Here is a 14,185-nt window from a genome sequence, read left to right as displayed (position 1 = left end):
AGGAACCTACGGAGACGTTTATAAGGTCAGATGCTTTTCATCTCCCTCTGCTCGGCGGCACTACTCATGTTGAACATCTAAAGGCTTTTTGAAGGATAAGGGTGTCCTGAAGCAGGCCAAGAGAAGAAAAGGTGCCCTATTTTAAGACAACTGGCTCATTTAAAGCTCTAAACCAGCTAAAAGTCAGTAGTGTGAAGCAGGTGTTTTCCTCACTGGCTGCTGGCAGCGCTTTCATCGTCAGAACAAGTCAAGCATATCTTACTTCTGCCTGCTTAGCAAGTTGCTCACTTATCTGTAGCTTCACAGGTTAACCAGTGAGATGTGCAGAGCTGAACATGTGGTGTTGTACATGCTGGGAATCGCTTGGTGATATTAGGAGGAAACATAAGTGTGACTGATTTTAGTCTCATTGGTTCAATGTGATCACTGCTCCAGCCCTGCTGGAGGAAGTGGTTTACAAAGAAGTGAAAGTATTCTTGTCAATAGCTGAAAACCTTTTGAGAATTTTACTCCAGCTGAAACTGAAGTCTGTGTTGTAGGATGTAACGTTCAAAACACAACTTCAGGACAGTGATGGTCTGTGTGGTGACTGCTTCACTGAGGAGGTGCATGTGATCCAACTGGACCCTGACTGGGTGGCTGCCCTTTCAACCATTGTCTCTGTCCTTTTGGTGTGATTTTATTTGTGTTCTATTATGTTTAGAACAGCAGTGGTTTCTGTTTGTTAGTCTCTCTCGAAAAATAGACTTTAACATGAGTGACAAGTGCGACTTTGAGCTCCTGTGTCTTCGTGTCTGGACACTGACTGAGAGCTGGCTTCACAACCAGGTCGCTGAGGCCTGAACGGCATCTTATTTTCATTACACATATGTCAGCTACACTGGCCTGGCGTTGAGTTCAACAGCTTTATGTCCGCGGCACGCTGGCGCCAAGATTCATAATACAGTGAAACCTTGATTGTGTTGCTTTTATGTCCCTGTTGCTGAGCAGAAACGTCTGCACAGTTGGAGATGAAGTCTCTAAATGAGGAAAAGTGAATATCATATGTAAACCACATTATGCCACCTAATGGGGACAAGTGATGGAACAGGGCTCACTCTCATCTCTGGAAGTTAAACTGAAGCCTCCTTTTGTCTGTAATGTGATGACACTGTATAGTTGAACCATCACAGTCTCTGCTGCTGCGTGACACTGTATAGTTGAACCATCACAGTAAGCCTTGCAAGAACAGTCTCTGCTGCTGCATGAAATACCCAAACCTCAGTGACAACAGCTTTATGTCTTGGCAGAGGATTTGCCTCATACTGTGTGCACAGGAGTCGGAGTGACGGTTGGCGCTCGTGTCACTCTGCAGCTCAGCGTGCACCTTATGTGAATCTGTTTGCTTCCACAGTTCTACTGTCAGGAAGAGCACGGATGTGTCAACCATTCAGTGAAAACCTTGTGTAAAAACAGTAAAAACTGTGGTTGTGAGGACGAGTTAGAGGATGTTTTAGACACATTCAGCAGCCTCCCCGCTCATGGTGTGATATCACCACTACAACCTCTGACTCTTTCTCTTCATAGAGACCAATGTGCAGTGTTTCCCATTTTCATTTTAACAAAGATTCAAACAAAATGGAAGCTTTTGAAAATGATTAATGAGATTTAAAAGTTGAATCTACAGTAGGTCAACCTCCTCATCACTGAGCCCTGGGTGTCCACAGCCCTGTGGCCGGTTCACTGTCTGTCCTTCCTTGGCACTGTGGTCATAATGTTATGGCTGATCAGTGTAGTTCAGTGGGCCTCAGGTTTATGAAACCTAAGAATATATTCCTATCTTCTTTTATTGCGTCACCATCCGAACATGTTTGTTAGAGCCTCAGTGAGCGAGTGTTTGGTGTCTCAACTAAACTGCAATGCAGAAAAAAAAACACCTAAACTTGTAATTTACAAACTTGCCACCACAGCGAAAAACATGTCACACAAAAACTGTGCACTTGTCACAGTGTCAGTGCGGCGGTGACTCCACCAGGGCTTCTCAGCCTTTTCTACTCCATGACTCTGGTCTTGAGGCCCACAGCAGCGACACGGTTGTGAGACTGTGCTAACGTAGCACGGCTCTACGTTTGTGTTTTAGCCCACAGAGAGATGCACTGCAGTCATATTTGGAATGATGACATATTTTTAGCACACTTAATGTTTTCCTCATTAAGTATAAGGTTAAAAACTTCTTGTCACTCTGTCATCTTATTGAGCAAAACAACGCACACACACAAATCTGGCACGTTATCAGTTCAAGTGTCAGATGTAAGAAAGTGCTGGTTTAAATTTGGTGTTGGTTTGTCTGTGCAACATGTGGAGGTGAGCAGTATTCTCAGGATTCTCTGGTACTTTCCACAAAGACACACACCTGAAGCAGTCATGTATGGAAAAGTTAAGTACTATCACATCAGAGTGACACAGAGTGGGCTGTTCGGCTCCTTCCTGAAGCAGCTTCTGAAAGATTCCCCTCTGATTAGTCTGCTGTCTGTGACCTTCACAAACCACAGGCAAGAGACATGAGAACAACCGAGGTTAGGATTTGAGAGAACCCTCTGCCCGTCACAGCCTGGCTCCTACTTTGTTTACATGAAAGAGCTTCAGTCCACTGGCAGTGCACGACCATGGAGGTCAGGGTGGATGTGCATGTGCAGGAGTTTTCAGCTGACAGGATTGTTTCATCTGTCCTCATATGTAACCAAGTGTTTTTAATGGCTGAGACAGAAACACAGATACCTGCATCGTGCTTTAGTTTAACAGAGCAACAAATAAAAAACAGCACAGGGTTACGTATTGTGTTGTACCGAAGACCAACAGTAACACAAAATGACTAAAAGGAGACAGAAAAGACCCCGAAGACCAACAACCACAGAAATATGCCAAATGGCACAAAACAAGTTAACACAAAAATGTCTGGGAGCAGATGCAAAACAGCTACAGGAAGACAACCTGGTTGTGCCCATTGGCCCATTGTCTCAGAAGCCGTCCGTCGATGTTACCCAGCCCTAAAGCGACAGCGGACAGTTTATCAGCAGCCGTGACACAGTGATGGGTTTCTGGGCCATTTGAGACATGAAGCAAAATGAAGCAAAATGAAGCAAAATGCAGCATGTAACTTTTATTTTATGTCTAGGTTTATTTCAGATGTAATGTCAATTAAAAGTATGAATTTTCTAATGAAATGTTTTGTAACATCTCACACAGCCAGTCTGGTACTGACATTTCACGTCCCTTTAAACAGCTCGAATACAAGTTCTTCACAAAAACCTACAAATGAATGTCTGTCTGTTTATTGTGGCCTCATTCACAGTACTCGTATTCAGGTGTCTGTTTGTTTCATAGACCGGTTGGTTTGGGCATTAGGCCTCTGTGGGGGATGTCAGGCTGTTGTGTCTCCTAACATGCCCAAACTGTAGTGAAATACAGTAAATGCTAACAAATGCAAAGCAGGTTAGAGGCTGTAGAGTGAGCACACTTCCTTTAAACGGGTCAGAGGACTCCGCTGTTCTGTTCTACACAGAGGGAGAGAGATTTGCATAGTTGTCCTTCCTTCACGTATGGGCAGACACGCACACCCACACACATGCACATGGATGAAGTACGTCTCTATAACTATGTGTTGCTGTGCTCACAGTGTAGCACAGGTCAACCTGCAAAAGCTGCAGTTTTGCTACATCAGCAGTGGTGAGAAAGTAGGCCTCGTGTGTGTGTGTGTGTGTGTGTGTGCACGTCTTTCTGTGGTTGTGTGGACAAATTTGACTTTGATACCATCATTGTGAGGACATTTTGGCCAGTTTACACAACTTCATGGGACTGTGTGAAGGTTAGCATGTGGTCTCAGGGTGCAGGCTAGAATTAGGTTGTAGGTTCATGTTAGGGTCGGGCATTTAGTTGGGAGGGTTGAAGTTTGTGCATTGTAAGCAGCTGGGGATGCATTAGGCCAGCGTGGACTCTGGCTGCTTCCTTAGTCTCTTACGTCTTAGTCCCGCCCACAAGAGACACGAGGAGAAGATGAGACGTCTTTTCCTCCTACCTTTCAGCTGAAGTGTCCAGTCACCAGCTGATTTATACCAAAATGTCTGTAATGGTGCAGCAGCAGGAGACCGTTTTAGTCTGATCATGCAGACGGAGGGATGTTCACAGTGGCTTTAATACAAAAACAGTTCTTCCCCTGTTTAGGAGGATGAGGAAGAGGAGCGGACACTGACATCAAGACAGTTCCACAAAGGGATTTGTGTAGTACAACTGGCATGAGATGCTGTTTTCCTCTGTGTGGTTCATGTCTTTAGTTTATTCTGATTCATGAGGTCTGAGTTTCTTGGATGCTGTGGTGACTGACACTACTCATGTTGAATACTGTGTTTAGTTTTGACCTGGGACATTCTGAGAAGTTTAATATAAGTTTTATATAAGAACTTTAATGAAGTAAATACTAATGAATCACCATTGGTTCATGTCAACCAGCAACACAGAGTGAGTCACACACATATACAGTATAGAGTTTATCATAATCATCTGTTTGTATTCAACAGACAAACACCAGACACATCACACTTCTCTCTGTCAAACCATTGTGCTGGAAATATCTTGTTTAACTTGTTGGACAACATCGCTCAGTGGGCGTGTGGTAACCAGTGGATAAGTATTAAAGTATTTGCCCCTGTTTTTTGTGTAAAGTTGCCTTCAGTTGAATCCAGTTTGTTCATTTTATCAACACAAAGAAAACTATTCAAATTATGGTGGGCATCACTTTCACAGTTTAACATAAACACTTCATGATAGGGACTTTTTGCATTCAAGATTAAGTCTTAAAGCTAAACTCAGATTTCCCCACTGTCTGCTAAGCCCAGTGACAGTGGGACGTGGTGTCTCCCAGCTACACCCCCCCTCCATGACCCTCTGCTGCCTACAGCCTCCTGTTGTTATTCCAGCTTCTCCACCCTGCGTTGTCAAAGTACGGTCTGTAAATCAGCCCCCCCCTGCCGCCTAGCCAAGGTTAGAAGAAGGGTTTTTCAGCCAGTTGTCACGTGGCCTTCTTCCTTCTGGATGTGTTAGCATCTAAAGCTAACTTGGTTGTTTTGGTAGCATTAGCCACCTAGCATGGTCAGGATTTTACCTTTGTGTTGAAATAATCAGATTTTAATTTGGGAGGAACGTGAATGTCCCAACCAGGCATCTGTAGTTTACATCGTTGCTAGGAAACAGGTCATGATGGGACTTAGCGGCTTATAGGTGTCAGTTCTGAGTCTCACTGGACTCTAGGCTGAAAAGGAATTAGATTAGCTGGAGTAGCTTTAAATTCATACATGCACATCACTGGCATCAAAACTAACTCTAGCCATTACAGTGGTCATGTGACTAAGTTTCATTCAACACCACTTGTCTAAAGTCAGAAACACAAGGCTGTAACTCACTACATTTTTAAAAAGCCAACTTCTGAAACTTCCTGGTCACAAAATGGGACAAATTTTACACAAGATATTTAAAATTGTATTCATCAACCTTCGTCACTTTCTACCAACAGATTTATGTTTTTGATGATATGAGTCAGAAGCTGTAGCCAAACAGGACACGTCTGCACATTCATTTCAGGGAATTTTTGTAGGTTCTGTTGTCTCAGCTGTAGCTGAACTACATTTGATTTCTGTGTTAGAACCACCACAAATGAAACAGAGAGTGCAAAGGTTCGTAACCCACAGACGCCGTGTGTCCTTGAGCTAATTATTCACCGTAGCATCCACTCTGAATGCTGGAAGTTGACTTGCGCCCGCGTAGATATGATCGTGTGTACCGGTTTTACATTAGGAAGTGACTTCCTCTGTGTTTGCACAAACATTTGGTCATGATCAGAAGACTTGAGTCTCACTCTTTAGTTGCTAGTTGTTGGTTTTGAACTGATAAAATATTGTTGATTTTGATGTTATTTTTCTCATAGGTGTTGACTAAAATTTTCTTCATCACACCTCCACATTTTAAATAGAAATGTCTGCTACTGATGTTTCCTTCCCAAGCATACACACAGCTTAAAAGATTTTACCTGTGCAAATGATGTGTAACTGTTTTTTTGGAGCTGTGTTTGGAAACTGACTCATGATGGCACCTCTGCTGCACATCTGATTATGTCAGGACCTTCCTCTTTTTACAGTAAAAGCCTGACTCTCTTTATCTGATGTGGCTTGTGCTACAATGCTGCAGTTGCTGTTCACCGTGGTGCAGCTCTAGTTTCAGACCTGTAGTGTCACACAAGCTGTGGGCTGCACCTGCTGCGTGTGCAACCTGAGATGCAAAATGAAGAAGTGAGATAAACGTGGAGCGGACTACACAGAGAATCTGCCTGCAGAGCCAGAGCCGAGTTAACTGTGTCAGGTTTCTGCTGAAACAGTGCGGTTTTGTGCGCATGCATGTGCATTTTACAATGAAATGTGCTTGAATTTTGGTTGGTTGATTTATCTTTAACTCAAAAAGAGGAAGAGAGATAATTTACAATACCAAGAACTCCAAACAAATTGCAGCCAGTTATCAGCCCCATAGTGGCATCTGTCACTCAAATATATTAAAGCAATAACCCAGTTTTGGAGGATTTCTGTGTTTACGTATGACTGGATGTGTTTGAACTTCCTTGGTACAAAAGAAAAGAAAATGAGGGTCAGGGCTCCTCCCGACCCTTTGGCAGCTAAAGGCCAGGACAGAAAGATGATGACTCAAGCAGAGGCTCTCGGCCGTTTGTAACTTAAGGACAACTTTTGAATGTTAAAATGTCTTACGTGAGAAAAAAGCCATAAAACAGTGTATTTACTGTGTGTATTTACTGTGTGTATTTAGTGTATCGTCGGGGTCATGTTTCCTCACTGCTGGTGTGGGGTCGTCTCCCACATCATGTTTTCAGAAACCGATCTGGCTGATGATGTGTCATGAGCAGTGTCATGGTCTTCAAATGTAACTGGGTATTTTGAATTCACATCACATTTAGTAAATCCTAGCATTGTAAATTACAAAGAGATCAAACTAGTTTTAATCTAACCTTCTGCAGTATTACTCCGTGGCCCACCATTATGGCTGATTTATGTTCAGGCGTGACACTTTTTACTACTCCCAGCAGGTTATGCTGCTGTTTCTGTCCATGAGGACGCTTCACCTGCTGAGTCCTGACAAACATCATCTGTGTGTCATTCGTTCTTTTACTTTTCTGTTTCAAAACAGAATTGAAAAAATAAACAAGGGGTCTTTTTTTTGTTTTTGAGTTTTAAAACAGAAAAACTAAAACAGACAATTACATTTTTTGTGTTGTTTGTGTGATATTATTGTGAATCCAAGGAATGCGGGGAAATGAGGAGGCCCAGGAGAAGCAGGTCGTCTGTTTTCCAACCATTTAATCTAACCTTCTGCAGTATTACTCTGTGGCCAACCGCCAAGGCAACGTGTAGCCTCACAGTTATGGCTGCACTTGTCTTACGTTGAATTTATTTGTTCTGCATGGAGCACAACCTCAGAAGGAGGAATCGTGTTTCTGACACTGAACTGGAAATGTTCAGTCAGCAAGGTGGCAATTTCCACTTTAAGTGACCGATCAAAGAATAAAAACCTATGTTTTAACAGACGGATCCACCCTAAGGCCAGACATTTGACAGGATCTCTGTCTTCAGTCGATGTGAAAGCAGCGTTGGTCGAGTCCTAAGAGAAGTTCGTCAGCCACGAATATGTTGAAATTATGTGCAGGTGCCTCCTCATTATCCAGCATGGATTTACCCTAACAAAACAAAATAACTAGATTTTCTCTTTCCTTTGGTTTTAAAACCTGTGGACCCTGTCAGGTGACAGCAGAGAGATGTCCAGAGTCCAGACTGGAAACAGAGACACCGCATTAGTTGAGCTGGATTTCCTGTTTGTCACCAAAACACCCAGCAGTCTGAGGCTGAGACGTCTAAACAGCTCAACTCTAGTTTTACTATAATAGCTCAAAGCTAATAAGGCCAAACTAGCTGCTAACAATGTCATTTCCTGTCGCCATTTTTGCTGGACTGAAGAGAGAATGCATGACCCGAGAAACTGATATTTTTCCTGGACTAGATTATTTTTGATTCTGCACCCTCAGACGAGTCTATGAGGATTCAGGAAATACCTTCAGAATGTAGGTGAGTGTTGTGAAACGACGGTACGGGGTTAAAACTTCCTGCATGTCTGAATTCTGAAAGCTCAGCAGGATTATCTCTGTGACTCAAACATAAGCAGTACATGAGAGTCACAAGCTGGTCATGGATGTTTTCTCATCTCTAACTATCAGTAACACAACAATAAGAAATTCACAGGATGTAGATGTAGAAGAGCTAAAGGTGAGCGTGTTTGTGTACTTTCTGTTTAAATTGGACTTGTTTTGAAGTTTGTAGGTTGATGCCAGGCTCATTGAGGTTTATAGGGTAAAGTGTGGTGTGGTTAGGGGGTGCACGACACTGTGAGTCCATTTGAAGTTTTTATCCAGCAAATTTTAAATGTGTTGTGATGAGATGTCCTATGTGGATTATTATTCCCTGTCAGTCCACCTGAGACTTCAGCCACGGCCTCCCTGTGACCTTTCATATCGACGTCAGATCTCAGTGACGAATGGTTAAAGGAAGTAGGCAGGGTCCGCTTCTTCATTGTCCTTCTTCTCTGTTCTTATTTCTGTAAAGGTGGATCACAAGTGTGATCGAACCTGTTGGTTTCACCACTGTCATTATGTCATATGTCGTGTGTGTGTGTGTGTGTGTGTGTGTGTGTGTGTGAAAGGAAAGAGCCCTCCACTCTAATGATCTGAAGAAGGTCATGAACACACACTTCACAACGGAAACGTGGCTGTGGAAGGTCCACGGCCTCTGCTGTGACGTCCAACTCGTGTGTGTTTGATTGTTCAGTGACAGGGCGTCTTTCCTCTCAGTGACCTCTCTGCTGTCACGCACACACACACACACACACACACACACACACTGCTCTGGTTGACTGGAGTTTCCATTGTCATTGTTTTCATTGTCATATTTTAAGCAACTACACAGGTGAGTAAAACACAGTATGACCTGACAAGTTCTGCTGCTTCCCACGTGCTGAGAACGTCTGGTATGCCTCAGTGTTAACTAGAAATGTTGTGTAATACTGTCCACGGTGCACTGTACATGTCATCTCTCCAACAATAAACATAGCTAAACTTTCTCAGAATCACAGCTCACAGAACACCACTGACTGTTATCAAAGTCTTGTGCAGGTCACAGGCTCTGCTGACCTCCAGGTGCACACAGAAAACACCCCCCTGTGTCAAGAGTTGACTGCAACGCTGCTTTGGGAACTGAGCACAAAGGGGTTTATTTGGTCAGGTTGTGCAGCTCCTTTCTTTTTCGTCTTGCATTACCAGTGAAAGTGACTGTGTTACTATAGGAGTTGCAGTTTGGTTATGCATGGGGAAAAAAGCACCGCAGGAAATGTGTGTTTGGTTTTTGCCGTGCATTGTAAAGTGTTCCCGTTCAGGGATGCACAATAAGAAAGGACAGAATGGAAATTTGTACAAATTCCCTCAGCAGCTGATGTCCCACCACAGACTGTGGCTGATATTTGACTTCAGGACAAAACAGGTCTAAAATCTGAGGCAGCTGTCGTCGTTTCAGCTGTGAAGGAAGGGTTGTGTCTCTGTTTTTGGGAAGCCAGAGGAGAGTATGAAGGACTTTTACAGGCTTTCAGGTCAAACCATTCAAATGTAAGATGATTTGGCTGCAGAAGACGACATGATTGTAGTTTGGAAACATGTTTGCTGGTTTCTTCAACCGGTACTAAAGTTTATTCACAGTAAAGCTGCACTTTCTTCTGTGCCACTAGGTGCACAGTATCGACACCGGGTCTGGAAGTGCATTCAACTCAACGCTGCTGCAGTTTTGATCATTTACATCATCGCTGTTGGGAAATATGCCGCTAAATTGAAAAACTATGTTGGTGTAAGACTTTGCTCACCTGCCAGTGACAGGTTTAGTCTCCTGTACAGATGTCATTGTTTGGTAGCTGCAGTGAACACACATGAAACAACTGGCATGATCTAACAGCACCAGTGATGCCGTTAGTGCTCGACAGCTGATGTCGCTGCTTTTATGTGCACATATACCCTGTGCTGACTGTGATTTCCACCGTGCAGCTGTTTCATCTCAGACAAGTCGTGTGTTTGCAAAGAATCATATCATCTACAAACCTTACATGTGACTGGTTTAGAAAACCAGATACGTTTGTCAGACCCATTTCAGACTCACTGTGTAACTGGTGGTAAATGTTTGCTGGATGATAAAGGTTTCTCTTTCTGATTAAAAATAAATCAGCTTTAATTTCCATCAGGTAAACCACCTTCGGTCAGGTTCACGATAAAAAGGTCAGTTCACATCCGTCGCTATGTCGTGTATTTTTATCCAGGCCTGGGCAGCACTGGGGGATTCCTGATTCCTGTCAGGCCAGATTTAAAAACACGATCGCACGTGGCTGTCCCATGCACACCTCAGCACAGGGTTCAGTCGGTGTGTGGTGTGCATGTGTGGAAAAACTAGACAGCATAGTTGATGAGAGAACAATAGAAAGAGAAGGTGAGAGGGAAGGCGTGCAATGACAAAAAGCCCTGGTGCCAAGTGCAGTGAAATACTGTCACACTACAGGCACCGTATGTTCACATAGTGTGTGTGTGTGTGTGTGTGTGTGTGTGTGTGTCGCCCTCAGCATGTCACAACACCCCACCTCCCCTTCCTGAGTTGATTATTTATTTAAAAAAGAAATCTAATAAATGGCATCCACACTAAACCGCGCTGGGCAGGAAAGCAGGAGAAGGCAGAGTCTGTGTGGAGAGAAGATGGTTTCTGTCAGGTGGACTTTACAGCTACAGGTCCTGATGATCGAAGTCCAGTCGGAGCTCTGAGGAAGAACCAGGGGCAAAACACACACTCCAAAAGTACACAGACGTTATTATAGCTACACTAGTTCAATTCAAGATGGCCACGTGTCGTACTGATGTCTTATGTGTGTCTTTCTTCAGACACCGTGAAAGTGACAAGAAAACAAAAACATATTTCACAGTGTCTTTAAAGTCTCTTAGGTTAGTGTTCGTTGACAAACAGGCTCAAACGTGCTAGCACACTGAATTAAACGCACTCATATGTAACACGCTGCCCATGTAAAGGCACATAAACAATAACATTATGCACAAACACAACATATGAACATTTACAGTGTGCACTCAGTTTGGGGCTGCATGTCTCTGTCCCATAATGCCACAGCTGCACCTCTTACTAACTTCTGGTCATGTGACACACACTTCAAAATGAACCTTACACAAAGAATCGTGTGCCTTTTAACCAAGCACTTTACTTGTTCAGACAGACTTTTTTCAGTGCTGCCCTTTCTCACATCTTATTTTTATTTATGACACATTTTTAACCTCTGGTGGTGGAACCTTCAGAGATAAACATCACCAAACAACAGCAGATAAAGTCACAACTGTGTGTAGGAGAACACGAGGAGAGTGTGAGACATTAGAGCGTCGCGTTCACTTTGGTCATGGTTAAATAAGGAGGGTGTGTATTCAAAATCAAAAGGTCTTTCCTAAATGTAAGGCAGCTGTTTATGACCACAACACCCTGACTTTCCACTGTACCATTTCACGTCTCAGCTCGAAGGCAGGCTACTGGTTGAGCAACAGAACACCGCCAACGATAAAATATCTCCAACTGCAAAGTGTCAGCTTCCATTACGGTTGATCGTTTTAATTTTCCAACTAAATGAACGTGGGGCTGTGACAGCGGATGTGTCCGCCGCCTGCCTGAGTCTGCGTCTCATTTAATTAGCACCTCAAGACTTCCTTCTTTTAAAGTAACCGCCTGCTCATTTCATGACATGACAACAAACCGGTTTTGTTCTAACAGTTCAGTGGCACAATGAGTGTAACACTGAGGCCTGTCGCTGTAAATACAATGTGCATGTTGTAGCCGTTTGTAGAGTCCGAACCCTGTGCCCCCCTGGTGGAGGTTCATCTCCGCTGCAGTATCTGCACTTTCAATAAGATCTGGAGTGTCCTTCAAATGTCCATGTGTCATGATTTTAAACTCCCTCCCTGAGGCAGCAGAGTTTCCGTTGTCAGCGTAAACACCCTGTCCTGTACGCGTATGACTGTCTTCGGTTTCAGGAACGACACACTGTGGATGGGTATTTCCTCTAGGTGAAGTGCCAGGCCATCAGTCCTGACATGAATACACTACAGACTAGTGTATGTGTGGAGTCACCGAGGAGTCTGAACCCACTGAGGAGCAGTGTGCTCTTAGTTTCTGCTGGTTTAGTTTGAGTACTGTTGTCTGTATTGGGCCGCTCACTGCTCAAGCTGAAGAACAGAAAATACAACTGAACAGTGGATATCTTGTCAGCAAAGTGAAGGAAAGCTTGACGTGTAAATATCTCCGGCTCAACACCAGTCAGTCAGAACTGATGAAGCCTCTTGGATGAGAGGTGAAACGTCTTCGACCTAGAAATCAGTTTACTGTGACCTGGATGACTGAGAATCTGCACAGACATGTTCCCAACCAAGCTGATCTTAAACAACGACAGACAAAAGAATCACATACAAAAACTGTAATCTGCCACATGTCAAAGACGAGTGGAGCTGTGCCTGTGTGTACGTGATCACACCACAGTGTGCAGGGATTGCACCGTCGCCTGCCCAGCGCCGCTGAGCCGGTACACTGGCTCTTAGCCAGTCGACTGTCAGATTGTTTATGGTGTGAGAAAACCTTTATGGCGATCATGTTAGATTATTAGTGCCATGTTCATCTGCTCTCAGCCGTTGTCACTGAGTTGTTTTGCTTCACTCTGTAGTATTAAGTCTCTGTCGGCCCCATTTGATAATAATCAGAACTACTTCTGCAAAGTTAAGTCGAGCACGTTTTGGACACGTGTAGCTTTAGCCTACTTTCAATAAGGACATCAACATCTGCAGCACTTTAACTCTGTCAGAAGCTTGATTCATTATGTTTGTTGTCTTTTAAATAAGAATATATGTAGAAAGTGTCCAAGCTGCAGCATTAGAACTCAGAATTCTAACAGTAGTACATTTTAGTAGTTGATGTTTGCAGCTTTTAGCTGTTTTTCTTTCAGTTCTCTACTGCGTCATCCTTTGTGGGAGAGACTTTTGATCAGGGGCACTCTGTGAGTTTTTTTAAATAGCTGAAAAAACTGGATGAGATTTTTAGGTCAAAGATGTTTCACCTCTCATCCAAGAGGCTTCATCAGAGTTTTTTTAATACACCACATAGTAAGTGCACTGAAGGACAGTGTGTTTCCTGCCAGCTCCTACTTATGGTGAAAACCAACTTGGACACATGTAGAAAATATTTATGTGTACAGGAAGTTACTGTATGATCACTGTCTGATATCACACCTTAAAGGTTATTGTGTGAGTTGTTTTTATGAACATTTGCTATAAATGTCTGTGCTAGTGTGCGCTTTTGTGTCTTCGTTACCACAGAGGGATGTGTCACACTCCACTGATCTGGACAGCAAACATGCAAATGACGTTCTGCTGGCACAGAAGAAAACACATCTCAGACTCACAGTGTGCGCTCATCAACTGTCTGACAGCGCGTTAACCTGTAATTGTGTTTTTGTTTTCAGGCACGTAACAGGCAAAATGGAGAGCTCGCGGCCCTCAAGATCATTAAGATGGAGCCAGGTGGGCGTTCTGAATGTTTCTCCTTTCATTTCTTCAGGAAATAACTGAACTCACCGTAATCATTTTGGGCAGCAAACAAAGAAAACTACTTCATCCATTCATGCTCCCACCTCTGCAAGTATTTTTGCTTGTGTGCTGCCTACAGTTATTAAGCACACCTCGCTGCAGGTTTGAGCGCATTAGCTGCACAGGAGGACTTATCTTCATCTTTGCTTTCACTCCAACAGCTTCTTTCAAAATGTTTCTACAAGTTACGATACCAAGGTGTTAAAACAGAGAAGTGAAAAACAGGCCTGTAGAGTTTCTCCTGTGCCCTGGCCACAGGTAATAAGCAGGTTTCCAGCCTGTCCCAGGAGCATAATTCACCTGGTGAAAGTCCATGAACGTCTTGTAATGTAGCACAGTTACTGACTCCCATTCTCATTATGACTCCATTGGGTGAGCTTTTCACAAAAC

The 14,185-nt window shown here is 43.5% G+C and overlaps 1 protein-coding gene across 1 annotated transcript in view; it reads left to right on the top strand.

The window, feature by feature from the left end:
- Positions 1-6: 6 nt before the first annotated feature.
- Positions 7-14,185, top strand: part of map4k1 (mitogen-activated protein kinase kinase kinase kinase 1) — a 32,556-nt gene continuing 18,377 nt past the window's right edge. The window contains exons 1-2 of the mRNA XM_020623248.1: positions 7-25; positions 13,672-13,729. Coding sequence (XP_020478904.1) covers positions 13,720-13,729 — 10 coding nt within the window. The 5' untranslated portion in view covers positions 7-25; positions 13,672-13,719. The remainder of the gene's footprint in view (positions 26-13,671; positions 13,730-14,185) is intronic.

The sequence above is a fragment of the Monopterus albus genome, unplaced genomic scaffold (assembly GCF_001952655.1).
Source record: "Monopterus albus unplaced genomic scaffold, M_albus_1.0 scaffold294.1, whole genome shotgun sequence".
Lineage (NCBI taxonomy): Eukaryota > Metazoa > Chordata > Actinopteri > Synbranchiformes > Synbranchidae > Monopterus > Monopterus albus.
The sequence above is the reverse complement of the archived record's forward strand: the minus strand, read 5'-3'. Positions and strand labels throughout refer to the sequence as shown.